The sequence below is a fragment of the Meles meles genome, chromosome 5 (genome assembly GCF_922984935.1).
Source record: "Meles meles chromosome 5, mMelMel3.1 paternal haplotype, whole genome shotgun sequence".
NCBI classification, from domain to species: domain Eukaryota; kingdom Metazoa; phylum Chordata; class Mammalia; order Carnivora; family Mustelidae; genus Meles; species Meles meles.
Window position 1 is genome coordinate 1,807,082 of NC_060070.1, and position 17,338 is coordinate 1,824,419.

Consider the following 17,338-nt stretch of genomic DNA (forward strand, 5'->3'; position numbering starts at 1 on the left):
ACCAGCGCACGGCCCGCGGTCGGCAGGGGGACTTGGCGCTGCGCCGGGCTCCCGGGGCCCCCGGATCCCACGCACGACCCCCACACGGAGAGCCCCCGCCACGTGTCGCCCATCACGGCCAGCTCTGGGACATTGGCTGGGGACGGCGGGCCGTTACGAGGAGGAATAACGACACGAAACATCTGCTCTCTGAGGCGTGTTTGCGCAAACCCGGCGTCTTGCCGGCGCGGGAACGGGCTTCAGCGCTGAGGAAAGTGCGCGGGTCAGACGCCGGCCGAGCGCCCCGGCTGTGGCTCTGGAGCCGCACCCCCATCCCAGAGCCCCGTCTGGGCTGCACAGCTTCCCCGCCGGCCCTGAGAGCCGGAGAGCACCGCCCCCACGTCCGCGGCCCCCAGGGCTCCTGGGACCCGCTGGCGTCTTGCTGGGTGTCCCTCGCTCCTTGACGACAGGTCAGCGTGTGTCACTGGATCCTGGAAAACTACAGGCTCGTGAAGTCCAAAGTGAACGAGCTTACGTGAGGACACATATGTCGTCCGGTAGTGACGGGAGACCCCTCGCGAGGGTGCAAGCCCACAACCCTAATCCACCTGCCCCTCCTTCACCTGGGTTTCCGGGCGGCGGCTCCGTCCCCTCTGGGGGGGCCTCGTTGCACGTGCCTCGCCTGGGCCCCAAACCCCAGGCACCGCAGCGTTTCTGCCACGTGCTTCCGGCAGGGGGACACGCACAGAATCACCAGCAGCTTCGCGTCCCCTCCTTTAAAGTAAGAAGCTTTTCACGACCCGTGAAAAGAGCCCAAGGAAAGCTGGGTGTCGCTCAGCCCCTGCCGAGCCCGCGACCCGTGGGACGCCGGCCGGGGACGCCGGCCTGGTGTGGGCGCGCGCTGGCGGGGACGGCCGGCTGTCTCCGCTCGTTGGACAACGGGGAGAAGGGAGAGCTGAGGAGGGACACAAGGACGGGGAAAGCAAACCGCGCAGATGCTGGGAGCCATGGCAAAGGCTGCGTGTGGCCCCCGTGGGCCCTGCCACCCTGCGCCCAGCCACGTGCATCAGGGATCCTCTCGGAGGGAGAAGCTGTAACGTGAACGCGGGATGCAGCCTGCCTCTTCCAGGGGAGAAAGCGGAGCCGCACAGAAAGTCGAGAACATTCTACTCCAGCTAGCCTCAGGGCGAGCAGTGGCCTGGAGAAGAGCAGACTATCCGCTCCAGTCCTCCTCTCTGCGAGGACCTCAGCCTGGTTCGCCAGGCTCGTGCAAACCAAGCAGCCCAGCACACGGTGGCACAGAGAATGCTGGGAGGGGACCACAGTGACCCGGGGGCGGGGACATCCCCCAGGGAGGTATGGCCAGGAGGAGCGTGGCAGCCGGGCGACCTGTGGTCTGCGGCCTCTCCGGGTGGGGGACCCTCACGTTACCGAGAACGTCTTGGAGAAAGCGGGTGAGCTGGCTGTTGCGGTAGGGGATGTGGTCTCTGCGCTCCGCCAGGGCCCCCAGCACGTCCGCGAGGGCCGCCAGGCTGCGGTTTATGAACGAAGTCTCCCTGAGGGCCGACCCCGTCACTCCAGACACACCTGGGACAGCGCCAAGACCCCATCACGTGGTCACCATGGGTAACGAGTTCTCTGGCCACATCAAGAAATGAACAGGAAAAGCAACACCGTCCCTTCTCGGGACAGGAGGCCCGAGTGGGGGGAACCTCGGTCCCCACGACCTTCTCCTCTGATGGCCTGCACGGCCTCGGCTGGGATCGGCTGGCGGCACAGAGCCCTGGAGAGGGACACGGCCGTGGACAGACCGCGGCCCGCAGGGCGGAGCAGGGCGAGTGAGCTGGAGACGGGAACCCTGCTCAGGCCCCCGCACCCCCGCTCGCCCCAGACAGAGGCTCCCGCTCTGGGCTCACCCGCACACTCGCTGCCTGCCAGGTCCACGAGCTGCAGCTTGGCGTGCACCTGCTCCTCTGCTCGCCGGGCCCCGGGGGATCCGGGTGAGGCTGTGCCGCCCGCCGGTCGCCCCTGGAACTGTGGTCCGAGTGACTGCCTGTCCGCTGCAAGGGGGTGACAGGTAACCGGGGGTGACGTCCACGAGGCCTCCCTCAGCTTCCCGTGGTGCCGGAGAGCGAGCCTTCCTCCCGAAGGACCGCACTCCAGAGGGCACTTCCTCGGACCGACAGCCCGGCAGGCTCTGGGCATGGGACAGGGCTTCTCTGGGTCACATAGGGACGGACAGTGTCACCCTCAGAAGGCAGGCCGGCGCCCACGTGGTCCCAGGAACAGAGTGATGTTCCCGGAAGTACTCAGCGATGACAGGCATTAATACCCAATGGGCCCCGACGGAGGTGAACCCCGCCATTCGCTTCCCAGCCCCCCACGGAAGTCCTGGCAAAGCCCCTCCTTGCTTTGCCGTGTGTCCGTTTCATCAAGGGTTAATCCTAAGTAGTCTTCTTAAAGAGAATTTTAAAATCTAAATTATATACTCACTGTGGAAAGCATAAAAAAACACGTAATTTACCAAAACAAACAAACAAACATAAAACCACTCTGGTCTCCACAGCCTTCTCACCGTGGCTGGCGACCGCCGGCTCCTGGACGGTGCCTGCCCACGCACAGCCCCGCCTTCCCTGCAGGCGCCCGGCCCCAGGGCCATCGGGCCGAGTTCGGGGGACACAGGGCTGTCAGGCATCTGCGACTCCCACCCGCCCCGCCCCCGTCCTCCCTTGCCTGGGCCACCGTGGTGGCCATGGGGTCAGGGCCGGGCCGCCCACGGGGACCGGGCGTCCGTGCGACCACGTGTGAAGTGGGCCCTGCACCAGCCGTCCCCCGCTGGCGGACTGTGGCACCAGGACCCTGCAGAAACTCGGGTGCTCGACCCATGCATCCCAGCCTGAAGGGCCTCGTGCTCTGTGAGTCCCGCAGGCCGCCCCGGGTGCTGGCCCATCTTCACCGACTGGGACGCAGGACCCTTGCAACATGAGCCTTGCTTTTCTTACGTAACTGGCACCATTTTATATGCTGATTTGTGACTTTCTAAACCCAAGTCACACAGACTCGCGGAGCAGGAATCCCATTCCCAGATGCAAACACGCCTGTCCTCCGTGTTATGTCCTGTCTAACGAAGCCTTCCCTCTGTTCCCCCACAGCCCCGGTCCCCTCTCTTCTCAGCCCGGGTTCCGGATCCCCCGAAGGTGTGTTTGCGACCCCCACCCCGGGCCGCGGGCCATTTCTGTTCCGTGCCCCCGCCTGGGCGCGCATGGCCACTTACCGGGGCTGCCGCCGGCGGGGGCTGCGGTGAGAGTGGCCGTTATTATCAGGTGGGACCTGGAAGAAAGGGCGTGCACGCGGGTGGCCAGCCGGGCCCGGAACCGCAGGCTTCCAGCAGCAAGCGCGACGAAGTCCTCCGCACTGCTCACGGGCCTGGGGGGCATACGGGGGATGGGGACGCCGCGGGGCGGTGAGGGACGCCCCCTCCCTCTCCCACAGACCGAGCGGACCTACTGGAGGAAAGCAGGCTGAAGCGCGTCTTAGACAAAACAAAACAGCAAGGCAAACCCCTTCCTTGTTTGCGGCCTCACTGACGCGTCCTCAACGGCTTTCCTCTGCCGTGGTCAGCTGGGCCCGCACTTTCCAGCCCCGCGTTCCTTTACGTAGTGCAGCCCCGTGGACTCCCGCAGGAGCCCGGGTCCCGCCCTCCGCTGAGCCATGACAGACACTCAGAGCTCCCCCCCAGCGGGACCCGGGTCGTTGCGAGTCTTCATAGAAGCTGAGGGTTCGGGTCACCCCATGCAGGCTCCCAGCTCAAGGCACGCGGTTTTCTTCAGACGCGAGAAGGAGCTGCAGACGCTTCCCGTACTGATTCTGAGAGCCCAGGACAGGCTCACCCCCCAACCCTCATTAGCAAGGGGAGACGCCTCCCCCTGCCCCTGCTAGCCCCCCGACACCCAGACGTGGAGCCAGGGAGCAGGTGTATCACGCAATGCGAGGAGACTTCCTTCTTCGCCGCACGGAAGTTGACTGTGTTCTCTCGAATGCGGACGCACAGGCGGAAACGAGGGCGCGTGCACTTAACCGCGGCTCGGCTGTTGCGAGCCCGCTCCCTCGTCTGGAATGTGGGACAGGACCGGTCCCACAGGTTTGTCATCCGGATATTTTAAAAGGTTAGTTAACGTGTCTGATGTAATCGTGATTTTCAAAAGGTAATTTCTAAAGCAAGTCGAAAGATGAAGATGCGTTCTAAGAACACAGAGAACCTTCCAGCGATAAACACGCCGGTCTGGCCCACACGCTGGTCTTACTCGGGGTCCTGGGGAAGCCACCAGCCGCTCAGAGAGGCCGGGCCACGGCCGAGTACTCACTCTCGGGTCGGCGGCGACACCTCCCGCTTTGTGGCCTTGGTCGTCGGCGCCTCCCGCCGGGGCCCAGACACTCCTGGACGCCGCTCTTTGGCCAGAAGGTCCAAAATGCTGTTATTATACACTTCCACTACGGACACGTCGACTTTCAGGCTCCTGGATGGGTTTTCCGAAATAAGCCTGGGGGGTGGGACACGAGGGACTCAGCCATTGCGGAACTTGGGCCCCACAGTGAGGAGAGCTGCCGGGGAAGCCGTCTCGGGGGAGGCTACAGTCCCGGCCTCGCAGCGAGACTCCGGCCGGCGAGCACCCGCGGGCACTGACGCCTGCCACCACGGGCGGGGAGGAGGGCCTGTCCTCGTCCAGCTGCGGCGGGGCTACCGCCTTGGGAACAGCGCTTTCTCTGAGCCGTATCTGGATCAGTGATCTCAGCCCTCGGAAGGGCCCTTAGGATCCCGAGCCCAGGAGGGCAGGAAGCAGGGAGAACACGCAGCCGCCGCGCAGCCAGCCCCCAGGCCGAGGCCCCTCACTCGGCAGAAGGCCGAAGCCAGCTGCGACGACAGGAGGGCTGGGCACCTTCGGGGTTAGCTCTGTTCCAGGGAGGGCTGAGTGCAGACCCCTCCGCAGTCGGGCTCGCGTCCCGACGTCCAGCCAAGTCCTGCCCGTGCCCTCCTGACAACCAGCCAGCCTCTCAGAAACAACCGCACGTGTTCCTCCGACACATCTGGCAAAGTGCTGTGTGCCGACCGTGGAAGGGTGTAAATATACAGATGCGACCCACTTGGAGAAAAACCCCATAACCGAGTCGGGGGAAGAGTGACCACCAGCCTGGCTCCTCCTGCTCACGTCCCTGCCAGCACCTCGCCACCAAACTGCCCACACAGCCACGGAGGCCGCCCTGTCTTCTGGGACCGCTGCCTGCCTGACACGTGCACGGCGAGACGCGTCGGAGTCAGACGACGGCGCTGTCTTGTCCACAAAGAAATTCTGCGCCCGGGGCCGGGAGGCCAGTGCGGGAGGAGCGTTTCTGAGTGGACGGAACACGCGGCGTCTCACGCCAGCACGGACAGACCGAGTTTACTTAGGAGCTCCAGAGAGCCCAGAATAAAATGAGCAATTAATGTCTTCCAGGGACAGTCAAGAAAACAAGAAAGTGCAAATGAAAGAAAAAATTCTCCAGTAAGAATAATTTGTGGTTCAGAGTTCGGATTTGGGCCGTCCTCTGCGCTGGGGTCTGTGGACAAGACTGCGGGTAACCGTGGGAAGAGCGAGGCACCAGACCCGCCGAGCTGGGGGCTGGGTGTCCCCCGCCGCTCAGGTCACCGCGTGTACGAGCCTGACCCCGGCCTGCGTTTCCGTCCCCTGTGGGAACGGCCGTGTCTTCCCAGGTCGCAAAACCCGAATTTGGAATTTCTCATCTACAAAATACCGGGAGCTGACTGGAAGATTTTCTTCCATTACATTAAGTCCTTGACCAGCGTCATTCGCTGGCCCACGGGTCCCTCTGGCAGCATCGCTCGATTCCGCGGACGGTGCCGGCAAGCAGGCGCCGGGCTTCGCCTCGAGGAAGCGAGTGGTCAGCGGGCAGCACGCGGGGACAGTCACCGCGCCGTGTGGGGCATGTTCCACAGAAGCGCGTGCGGGCTCCCATGAGGCCACGAAGCGGGGAGCCCCTCGTCCCGCGCATGGCCCGGATCCTCGCGGCGTCGCTCTGGGGCTGCCGAGGGCCAGCGACGATCACGCGCTCCGTCTTCCTGGGCATCAGCCCCGCGTGGAAGAGCCTCCTCACGTCGGTGGTCAGTGGGGGTCGGCCCCGAAGGAGGCAGCGCACCGGGCTCGGAAGGGGCCAGGCGCCCTCAGGGGTGAACAAGCTTGGAGCGGCAGGGGCGGCGAGGACCCCGGAGCCCGGAATGGCAGCGGCCCCGGCCCCCCTCTCTGCGGCAGACACCGCAAGACCATCTCCGCGACTCCTGCGTCCCTCGGGACCCCTCCTTCTGCGTGACGCCCAGCCCAGAGCGGCAGCGGCTCTGCCGTGGCCTCCCGTGGCCGCTGCTCTGCTTCTGGGCAACGCGGCTGCTGCCAGGTGAGGTCTCCCCGGAGGAGGAGGATGCGCCCTCCTGAGCACACCTCGGGCTCCCCCTACGGAACCAGCCCCTTGAAATCCCGAAACAACCACACAGCTGACAGAGAGCCGCGTCCCCAGAGGGAGGGCGCCGGCACCGAGATCCCAGCCCCGCCCCTGGCTGGCGGGGAGCCTTCCTGGGCCCAGCTGCGAGGTGGGGGTGGCGTGCTCCCTGCGGGGACATCCCCCCAGGGCCGGCGCGCGCTCCACACCCCCTCCGCCCCACCGCCCACAGGCACCCACGCGGGAGTGGGGTCCCTGCACCGCGCCCGCGTCGGCCTCGCGGCCACTGAGACCTCCAAAGCGGCGGCCACACAGCACCGCCTCACCCGTCCCCGCACATGCTTCTCCCACGTAGTTAGCGGCACAAGCTTAGCAAACGCTCTCCGCGGGCAGCAACACTTCAGGAACATTGGCTGGAAGACGCTCCAACGCAGGAGGCCTGTGTGCGGTTCTCTCGTCCTTGTCCCGCCGCGAGCTGAGACACGAAACGCTCAGCAAGGAGACACAGATGGAGCCCGCGTCTGCGGGTGTGGGGGCCCGGAACGCACCCAGCCCGCCGGGAGACCTGCGGCGGGAAGACGCCTTCTCTCGGGGGCAGAGGGATTCGCGGGGACACGGCACAGACGGTCGCGGAGTGAGCCCACGGCGCTTACAGAGCAGGGTGAGTGGAGGGACAATGAGCGTGGTGCACAGTGGCCCTTGAAGGCAGCGATGGTCAGTGTCCAGGCCTGGAGCATGGAATGTCCCAGCTTTGTTCCTGGATTCCCTGGTCACTGGGGCGGTCGAGGACACCCTGTTCCTCATTTTCTCCAGGAGTAACTGTGCTGGTGAGATGACGAGAGTGCAGCGCGTCTCCTCCAGGAACGTTTTCCCAGAACAGAAGCACCTTCCACATGCCCGGCTCACCCTACCTTTGAAGAAGAAAACCAGGTGCGTCCCCTCTTTCCAGGCCCGGGAGGCAAGGAAAGGCAACGGGGGTCTCCCTCTGTCCCCGTCCCAATCTAGGACGGAAAACTTCCATGCTCTACCCTCTCCTGACCAGGAAGGCTGTCCAGCTAGGGAGCCCTTGCAAGAAGCTTTGACTTGGGGCGCCTGGGCGGCTCAGTCGGTTCCGCCTCCGACTCTTGATTTCAGCTCAGGTCATGATTGCAGGGTCGTGAGTTCGAGTCCTGGGTCGGGCCCCATGCTCCGCTGGGACTCTGCTTGAGACTCTCTCTCTCCCTCGGCACCCCCCAAAAATAAATAAAAATCTTTAAAAAAAAAAAAAGAAGCAAACTTAAAAAAAAAATGTTTTGTCTTAACAACAGAATTTCAACATAAATGTGCCATAAGAATTTCTAGCATTCATGGTACTGAGGCCCCGAGCATTTAAACGCTGGGCTGCACGCGTTCAGGTAGGAGCGTGGGGTGGGGGCTCTCTGCAAACAGGAGCGCTTCACCCCTCCCAGCCTCCCTGCTCGGCTCACCGCCCCCACGTACCTGAAGAGCTCCCCAGCAGCCCTGGGCACGATCCCGAGGTCGCCGCGCTCGTCCTTGGAAAGCGGACCCAGCATGGTGTAGCTCTTCCCGCATCCGGTCTGCCCGTAAGCCAGAACGCAGACGTTGTACCTGAAACCCGGCGCAGACGTCAGGACAGCAGGCCGCACGCTGCGTCCTCACTGTGCGCGCAGGAAGCAGAAGTCTGTGCACCGCACCCGTGGCTCTGCGCTCCTGCTCCCTGCCCCTCGCACTTCGCGCTTCCACAGGAGCTGGTTTCCGCCGGACCCCTGGGCCGTTTGGTCACGCAGCGTCTGACCAAACCACACTCACCTTTGCACCCGCTCAACACGCTCCGGCCCGCACCTGCTTCCGCTCCATGACATCTCCTCTGGGCGCCCACGGCTGGTGCCGTGCACACAGGGTCCACACTGGGGTCCCTCCTGCCCCCCGCAAGACCCCTCGTCGTCCTCCCCACCCACTCCGTCAGGGCAGGGCTGGGGTCACCCGACAAAATTCATCTGGGTAAACGCCGGCTGCTTCTAATGCGTGTGAAATGACCCTTCCCTGGGGTTTTCCCCCGTCACGTATGGGACCCTGAGCGTGGTGGACGGTTCCCGTTTTCCATGTTCTTCGACTGTTACTCCAACGGACTTGGTGGTTCCGGGTCCGCAGTCAGCCAGAATGCGCCAGCACGGTCTCTGTGGCAGGCGCGCTGTCCCCTGCCCAACAGCTCCGGGTCATGTCACAAGGACAGGGACGGTTGCGGCCTCCCCGCATTTCCTTCCAGCGGCTTCTTCAGCCGGAAATGTCAGTGGGAAGTCGGAACATCACATCAAAAGACTATTTGAAATAGATACAAACTGTATGATGGGATAAGCATTTACGATATGAACCTACGGATATGCAAATGTATGACCTTGGCGGGGAAGGGACGGCTGATCCAGGCCTACAGGGCCTGAAGCCTGAGCCCTGACGCGCCCTTCCGGTCAAGGAGGGGCGAGACGGTCCCCACGCAGGCCCCACCTCGAGTGTCTGATTTCACGGAGGTACTTTAATCAGATGGATTTTTCGCCTGAGGCGTCCCCAGCAAGTCCCCCTAGCAGAGGCCCGTTCCCAGCAGGGGGGCCAGTGCTCCTGCGAACCTGCACCTCGCATAGCGACGGGGGCCTCCCTCTGGGACCAACTGATCCAGTCCCGCAGGAAGCCTGTCAGGGCGAAGACCGAGCCAGCACCTCCCGCCACCGCCCTGCATTGTTGGTCTTCCGGAGCCGAGAAGCCTCAAGGTCGTCACAATAACAACCTTGCGGGTTCCCATCTCGCACCTTCCCCGAGGGCTCGCTGGCGGCTTCTCCCGTGGGAGCACCTTGGTCTCAGCAGAGCCAGAGCCCCTACAGGGACCTTCTGCACCCTCAGGAATGCAGGAGCCTCTTGGAGAAAGCAGCTCAGCGCTCAGAACCCCGCCATCTGTTTCACGTTTAGGATGGAAAGGCAAGTCTGGCAAAGATCATTTAACCACTATGTCTTCTTCATTTCTGGAATCTGCTTACTTAAGAGAGGCCTACTGAAAAAAGGAAAAAAGAGCCCTCCTATCATTTTCCATGGAAGAACTCTTTTTGGATGCCTCTAAGAGCCCCGCATTCCAGAAGAAGGGTGTCAGGAGAAACCGCATCATTGCGGGAGGCCTGGCCCCACAAGTGGGTGCAAGGCGAGGCCCGGGGTTCCTGTGGGGACGTGACCCATTGCCTCCCGTGCCTTTCGGGCCCCTGGGATGGTCTTTAGGTGCTGGGGCGCCGTGGACAGAACCGGGGCTATGCGGACGGCTTCTAGTCCGTGGACGTTGGCTGTGGGAGCCTTTGCCGGGCCAGCACCAGGACAGCTTCTTCAGGTGGCTGAATGCAGGCTCCTCTGCCAAACTGGGGTTCTTCCTGGTGTCCCGAGGTAGGAAGTCTTGGCGTCTTGTGTCTCAGCCACACAAACCTGGTTCCATTTGTTGCCAGGAACCCCCGCGTGGGCCCTGAGCACAGGGGGCCAGCAGATGTGATCTTTACTCAGAAGGAATGACCTGTGGCCTTGGGATTTGGCGGTCATGTGTCCGGAGCCAGGGGCTCTCATCCCAAAGGGACGGTGCGTTCCTCGGTCCAGCGTCAACACGCAGCACAGCCTTCCTGAAAATTCTAAAATGCAGGGAGAGTCCCAGAGAGCACAGGGCAGCCGCTCACTGTCTTCACGTGCACGAGGACCGGAGAGTGGGAGCCTACTGACAGCCGCTCCTCAAGTCCTGCATGGCCCTCTTGCTGGCAGACGGACCTACTCCCCCCGGACCGCCGGACACTAACCGCTATGGCGCTGCTATTGCCGCAAATGCACCGAGTCCAAGGTCACATTCTGTAACACGGGTGAGACCTACTTACAGTCCTCGTAATCTATCACCGACCTTGAAGGTACGTCAACTCACCCGTCCACAAGAGACGTCAGCAGCGGGCACACGTCCTCAAACACCACTTGCTGAGACTCTGCCGGACCGTACACCCTGAGACGCAAAGGGAAACGAGAGACGTACGTTAGGAACCAAATATGAGGAATGAGAGCCTCACCCGCTCCCATCTAAGCGTCCAGCACAGTCAGGACCCATCACTGTGACAGTAAGAGATCAACCCATTACCTTTCAGGCTAACAGGGGTTAAGAGAGACTGGAGAAACGTCTCCTCCATCAAAAAACACAATTATGGACGCTTGCAAAGCAGCAGCAAGCCGGCAAGAAGAGAAGGAAGGACACCGTGTGGTCATCCTGACTCAATTAGCTCCACTTATGTGGGTCCAACAGGAATAACGTAACAGTCACGCTCTGGGCAACTCTGGGTATGTAGTATTTAATTCTGATGCTCAAGCTCTCCAACGCGGTGTCCTCCCAGGCCCCGGGTTAGTTCAGCAGAATGTCCGTCCGTGTCATGTGACTGGAACGCCGACTGTGGAAACAGGAATCCGACGTTTATAAGCACAAACAAGAGCTGAGTAGAAGGATCTTCTGAAAAATGCGGCTTCGAAACAAGACTGGGATGCGGCTGAAAGCAGTATTGGGGCCGGACTCCCAAATACATGAACTAAGCATTAGCGGTCTGTTGTACCAGAGCCCATGTGCTTTGCATTGAAGCTTAGATGTCTGGATCCTGGTACCGAATATTTCCTTCTTCCATTTTCAGAATGTCTCATCACGGCCAGTGGAGCCAGAGCGTCTCCAGAAGCAGCAGTAATTTTAAGCATAGAAAATGTTCTCATTGTGCCTCATCAGGAAGGCATGTGAGGCAAGTGGTCTGGTGCTGAGCTCTTGAATCTTTTTTTTTTTTTTAAGATTTATTTATTTATTATTTAGAGAGAGAGAGCAGGGAGGGGTGGAGGAGCAGAGGGGAGAGAGAGAATCCCAAGCAAGCTCTGCGCTCGGCAGAACGTCCATTGAATGCGGGACTTGATCCCACGACCCAGAGACCACAACTGAGCTGAAACCAAGAGTCAGACGCTGAGCACGCCCGCAGCCCCGCACTCGGAGCCCGCAGAAGCTGACGTAGCAAATGTTTCAGTACGCGTCTGAAAAGCATGAAGCCTCTTCTGGAAAACATCATGATGGTCCGTACCAGGACCACGTTTTAAAGAATTAATGGTTATTAATTAATGGTTATTCCTTCGTTTCTGACATTTCTCCAGTTCTCCAGGAAGCTCACTTTCCCTGTTGGTTTTTGAAACTCAGGATTCAAACAAGGCATCCCCGTGGCCACTGGCCCAATGTCTTCTACAGCTTTAGTCCCCTGCAGGGGTCGGAGGACTTTCCCAACCAGTAAGTAGTTTGGGTTTGGTGAGCGTCTTCCTTAAACACTAGGGTCTCTCCCACCGACATGAAGCCAAGGTCACAGGTGCCGCCGCCTGTACTTTGGAACATTGTAGCGAGTCATTACTCAGAACACAGCAGCTGGACACAATGAAGCACCTGCTTAGTAAGGGGGGGAGGGGGGAGGGGCCGCGAAGCCTGCACCGGCAGCACCTGCTGGAGCCGAGACAAATGCAGAATTAGACCCAACTACACCTGGCTTGTCGGATAAAGGAGACATCTCAGATTATTGGAGAAAAGCTCATTTCACTAAGTGTTGCGGCAGTACCTGCGGAGGTGAAATCATTCCGTTCCTAAGACATTAATTATTCTAAAATACACCCCAAACGGATCACAAGTTTAATGTAAAAAATAAACCATAGGAGGGGCGCCTGGGTGGCTCAGTCGGTGAAGCGTCTGCCGTCGGCTCAGGTCATGATCCCAGGGTCCTGGAATCCAATCCCCATCGGGCTCCCTACTCGGTGGGGAGCCTGCTTCTCCCTCTGACCCTCGCCATTCTCATGTTCTCTCTCTCATTCTCTCATCCTCTCTCAAATAAATAAACAAAATCTTTTAAAAAAAGGAAATGCTTGTTAAAAAATAAAAAATAAACCACAGGATTACTAGGAGAAGATGTGGGTATATTTTTCTCTAACCTGGTGACCTTTGTAACTGTAATTAAGTTAAAGGGGAAAAAGCTTTTGGGTGGCTAAGAGATTTCAGAAAAAAAAATACAAATAACAAACTTGGAAAAAGAGTTGCAACTTAAATCACAGATAGAAGACCACCATCCCTAATATATAAAGTGCTCCTAAAAATAAAGAAGAGAAAGGCCAGTCCTCTCTGTGTTGAACTTTAACATTTCCTTCTCTTTAGGAATACGCTCTTCATGTCTCTCCTGACATTGGAAACCACTTCTCTGTCTTTGAAGAATAGCGTTTAGAGACTCCAGCGCTCCCAGAGAAGGACTGTGCGTGCCTCTCTACTGCCTGAAAGGACATCCAGCCCCGAGAGAGAAGCCAGGGGCGGGGGACATTTTGGCCGTGGAGGGCGTGGCCCCAGTAGCCGGCGTGGCCCATCGGGAAGCTGCGGGCGCAGGGGAAGTCCAGGCCGGGCGGGGGCCTTCGTCCCACACCGCCGGCACCCCCTACCGGCTCCGGCTTACCCCCAGCGCCCCTGCAGGCCTCCGGGGGTCTCTGAGCTCTTCTCCTTTCTCTGTGCCTCGGACCGTTTTGTGTCCTGGTTAACTGAGCTGCCAGCACCCGGTTGGAAGGCCCCCGGCTCCCCTGCAGCCCTCCGCCTGCATGTCTGGGAGCTCGGGGAAGCCTCAAACTCGTGACCAGGGGAGTCAACACGAACATGTGGCGGGTCCATGACGCCGTGACCCGTGTGCAGAGGGAAGGCAGCCAGGGTCCTGTGGCCACTCGATGCGGGAACTAGACTGGAGACAATAAAGTTACTTCTTATTTTTCTTAGGGCATTTTGGGACAATGGCTGTTACGTTTAGTTTGCCATTTTAACAAGGAATAATATATTTTTATTCTTCTTGGAAGGCAGCAAGCATCCTCTGACTCTGGGACAATTCAGGTTTCTCCTGAAGAGCAAGGAGAGCATTTTCCTTTGACACGCGTTTATTTTTAAAAAGGGGTTAAATACTGAAACTGTTGATCTTTTCTTTCAGAACTGAAATAAAATATTTGGCATCTATTAGTTCCATAAAAAGCTATTAGTTCCAAAAAACAGCTTTATGAAGGGAGACAGTCCTGGTACCAAAACAGTACTTCCCCCGAATAAATTCCTGTGGAGATTTAAATTTAAGTTCTTGCTTCCTAACTTAGATATATAGTGACTGTGCATACTCCTTCATTTTTTTTTTTAAGATCTTATTTTTATTATTTATTTGACAGAGGGAGACACAGGGAGAGAAGGAACACAAGCGGCGGAGAGGGAGAGGAAGAGGCAGGTTTCCTCCTGAGCAGGGATCCCAATGTGGGGCTCGATCCCAGGACCCTGGGACCACAACCTGAGCCAAAGGCAAACAAACGCCTAACGACTGAGCCACCCGGGCACCCCTCTTCATTTCTGTTTTTGTCCAAACACCACAATCAAGATCTTCCCCTTCCGTCCGAACCCCAGCCTGTGTGACCGCTGGTGCAGAGCCTGCCAAGAACCCTGGCGTCCGAGGGAGGTGTGGCCACGCCTCTTCCCCACTCCCCAAAACAAGGACCCGGTATGGGCCGGCCATGCCCCAGCGCCCTTGCCAGCCCTTCTCAGTTCCTACAGGCGGCAGCTGGCATCATAGGAGGACCCGGACTTCATTCCAGGAACCGTGTGACCCCCGAGCCTCGGTCTCCTCACCTGTGGCCCCTGCCCAGCTGTTCCTGAGAACACACGCACCTAACCCCGAGGACGCAGAACAAGAAACACTGTATGGGACACAGCCAGGAAGGACAGAGGGAGGGAATGTTCAGCTGCAGGAGAGACCGCCAAGCGGTGAAGCTGGAGCTGCCCTGCTGAGTGGCAGAGGGAAGGCGCAGGAGGACCCCAAGCTGGACCCGTCCTCAGGAGGGGGCACACGCAGGGACGGGGGGCCCAGGCCCTCTGCAGGGGCGAGGACCAAAGGGCGGGTGCGGATAAACAGATGGTAGAGACTGTGCCGCGGGCTCTTGATGGGGTGGGGGGTCCACCAGGTGGAACCACAGCCACAAACCCGCTGACCCTGTGACTCTGGACCGCGGCCCTGGGGTGGGGAAGGCCAAACCGGAGCATGGCCATAAGCACGGGGTCTGAGTGTGGGGACGCCCTCCCAGCCTGGCCCCCCGAGACTGGCTGTTCTCAGGGTGAGAGGCCTGTGCTCCCTGGAGGCCCCCCCTCCACTTCTGTAACGGAAGCCCTTCTCCGACCCTGGGGGGCTGGCACCCCTCGAGGCCAGAGGCCCGCCACGCCACAGCTGTGGCCCTGTGCCGGGAATCTCTTCCCCGGCCGGAGCAGGCCTCAGGGGAGAGTCACTTGCTACCAAGTCTGGACATACTCATCTGTTCCCGGCCAGCGGCGGTGGACACCAGGGGACAGCGGGAACAGCTCCCAGCACGAAGGGAAGCACCGTGCTGAGCCCCTTGTCCTGGACGGGATCATTCACTGCAAAGGCGCAAGAGTTTGCTGCTCGGGGACTGTCACCCCAGGACCATGTGCTTCAGTGACCCAGACGAAACCCCAACACGTGGGGTGGCGGCCGGCAGGCTCTCCCCGACCTTCCCGGGAAACTCGGGGCATCAGCATCGGGCTTGGGTGGGAGGTCTGTCCGGACACTCCGCCCGCTTGCTGAGTGGCCGTCCGTTCTCCTGTTTTCTGGGTACACGTGCTCGGGGAGCTTGGATTTCTGGGGGTTTGCTCCAGCGCCAGGCCGGCCAGCTCGTTCCCCCAACAAACTCGCACAATGGTTTCAGAGCGATCGGGCCAGCAGTACTTTTCTTGTAGAGATCACACTTTTAATGGCGTTTCTCAAGGTCACAAAGACCTTCTCCTGTGTTTTCTGGTTTTATACTCCATATCTAGGTCTAAATTCCATCCTGCTTACTGTTTGCAAAAGGTGCAGTGCCTGGGTCAGGGGTCACCTGCAGGGGACGCCGCAGGTCGAAAAGACCTCTTAGCTCCAAAGGGTGCCTGCTGCTCGGCCAGGAGCGGAAGGGACAGGTGGCATCGTGAGTCTCGGGAACCGAACGTTTGCGGGAAATCTGTGTTTCACGTGGTTGTTATGCACCGAAGCACTTACCTCTCGAAACTATACGTCTTGTGGATCGAACGGTGAGCCGGACGGTCCCATCTCACCAGGACGGTTTCCTAACAGAGCAAAGCAGACAAGGCGGTAAGAGTCAGCGGGGGCCGCACGAGAAGACGGAGAACACGGAGCATGGCTGGCTTGCCACAGCCCTCGGGCCGGTGCGGCCTGTCGCTTGTTTGTGAAGGCGAGTTCTGGCGGCCGCGGCCACAGCCCGGCTTACAGATTGTCCGCGGACGCATTTGACTGGGCCGCGCGGTGGAGCGACCAGACAGAGCCAGCAGGGTCCCCGGGACTGCAACGTCCGCTTCCCCTCGCAGGGCATGGCGGGCCCGGCGCTGCTGGGAGAAGGAAGTCGCATCCGCGGGGACTGCCCGGCGGGCTCCTTCTCTGCATCGGACGGAAACGCCATGGCCCAGGAGCGCCTCGCGGGGCACCCGACAGCTCGAGACGGGTGCAAGACGTCCCCAGCGCTCACGAAGCCCCGTCTCAGACATGTTGTATCAACCATGGCTGCTGGTGCTAAAGGTTTTTTGTTTTTGTTTTTTACCCCAAATACATCCACTTATGATGGTGCAAAAGTATCCCCAACCCCACCGTGAGCGGGAAGTGAAGCCGTCTTCAGCGGGAAGCGCAGCATCAGATCACTCGTCCCAGGCAGAGGGAGGAAGAACACTTGGACTTGGTTCCAGTTCTAAAACAAGATGCAAATCCGCGGCAATCAGAGCACGGGAAGACGTGAGAAAACAAACTCCCAGCTGCAGGGGGAGCGACCGGCCGACGGGGACGCTGCCTGACAGCTGCGCAGGATGGGCCGCCCCGTCTCCTCACGGCGCGCACAGGGCGGTGGGCTGCTCAGCAGCTGCAGACGCGCTGCGGGACCGCGTAGCTCTCCGTCGCCGGCGCGGCTGCCGGCCCTCCTGTCCGCCGCCCGCTGGGGCTGCAGGGAGCGCACTCCGCAAGGCCCTGCTCTCGCCGGTGAGCTGTCCTCACCGTGGAAAGGGAAGCGCTAGAGGACCACAGGGCATCCAGGGGAGTCGGGCTGTGCTACAGTTCCTAAGCAGTCGCCTTGCTAGCACAGAGCCAAGCGTCTCATGTCCTTGTCCTGTCCCGACACCCGCCGCCCCCGACGAGATGGCCCCCTCGCCTCTCCTGAGCTGGCCTCTCTGTCCCCAGCCTGGTGCCCTTCAGGCTCTCTTTAGGTCGCTGCCTTAGGAATCTTCCCTAAATGTAAACGAAACAGAAAGGGAACAGCGTGACAAAGAGAAGCGTGCGCAGTGGCCCCCGGGGAAGCCGACGGGTCACTCGGGTCCTTCTCTCCGGAGATTAGTTGCTCCTGGCAGAGCCAGAGGCCGCTTGCTACCGCAGAGAAGAGTTTGGCAGCACCGACAGGGCGGGAACCCAGTCCACGGTGACTTCGGCCAACAAGGAGCAGGGCCTTTGTGGGCGGTGATGCTTGTGCTGAGCGCGGAGGTGAGGAGGGCAGGCCAGGCCCAGAGCACGGAAGGGGTTCTGGCCGGAGGAGCCAGCGCAGAGACCTGCGGGCAGCACGGGGCTGGTCCTGGCCAGGCCAGCGCGGCAGGCACGGTGCACGAAGGAGCCGGTGGCACAGACGGACGGGAAAACAGGTCAGACTCAAGACTGTCCGACTCTGTCCTTAACTCCTGTGACTTCACGGAGGAGATGGAGCTGGAAGGGCGTGTACGTGACCCCACCATGTCTTCGGGGCCTGCTCCCAGCTACCGAGTGGATCAGAC

At 60.3% G+C, this 17,338-nt stretch overlaps 1 protein-coding gene across 1 annotated transcript in view; it reads right to left on the reverse strand.

The window, feature by feature from the left end:
- Nucleotides 1-209: 209 nt before the first annotated feature.
- Nucleotides 210-17,338, reverse strand: part of KIF25 (kinesin family member 25) — a 39,392-nt gene continuing 22,263 nt past the window's right edge. The window contains 8 exon segments of the mRNA XM_046005842.1: nucleotides 210-1,281; nucleotides 1,283-1,566; nucleotides 1,896-2,039; nucleotides 3,254-3,405; nucleotides 4,344-4,520; nucleotides 7,945-8,073; nucleotides 10,400-10,474; nucleotides 15,576-15,643. Of these exon segments, the coding sequence (XP_045861798.1) occupies nucleotides 814-1,281; nucleotides 1,283-1,566; nucleotides 1,896-2,039; nucleotides 3,254-3,405; nucleotides 4,344-4,520; nucleotides 7,945-8,073; nucleotides 10,400-10,474; nucleotides 15,576-15,643 (1,497 nt within the window). The 3' untranslated portion in view covers nucleotides 210-813.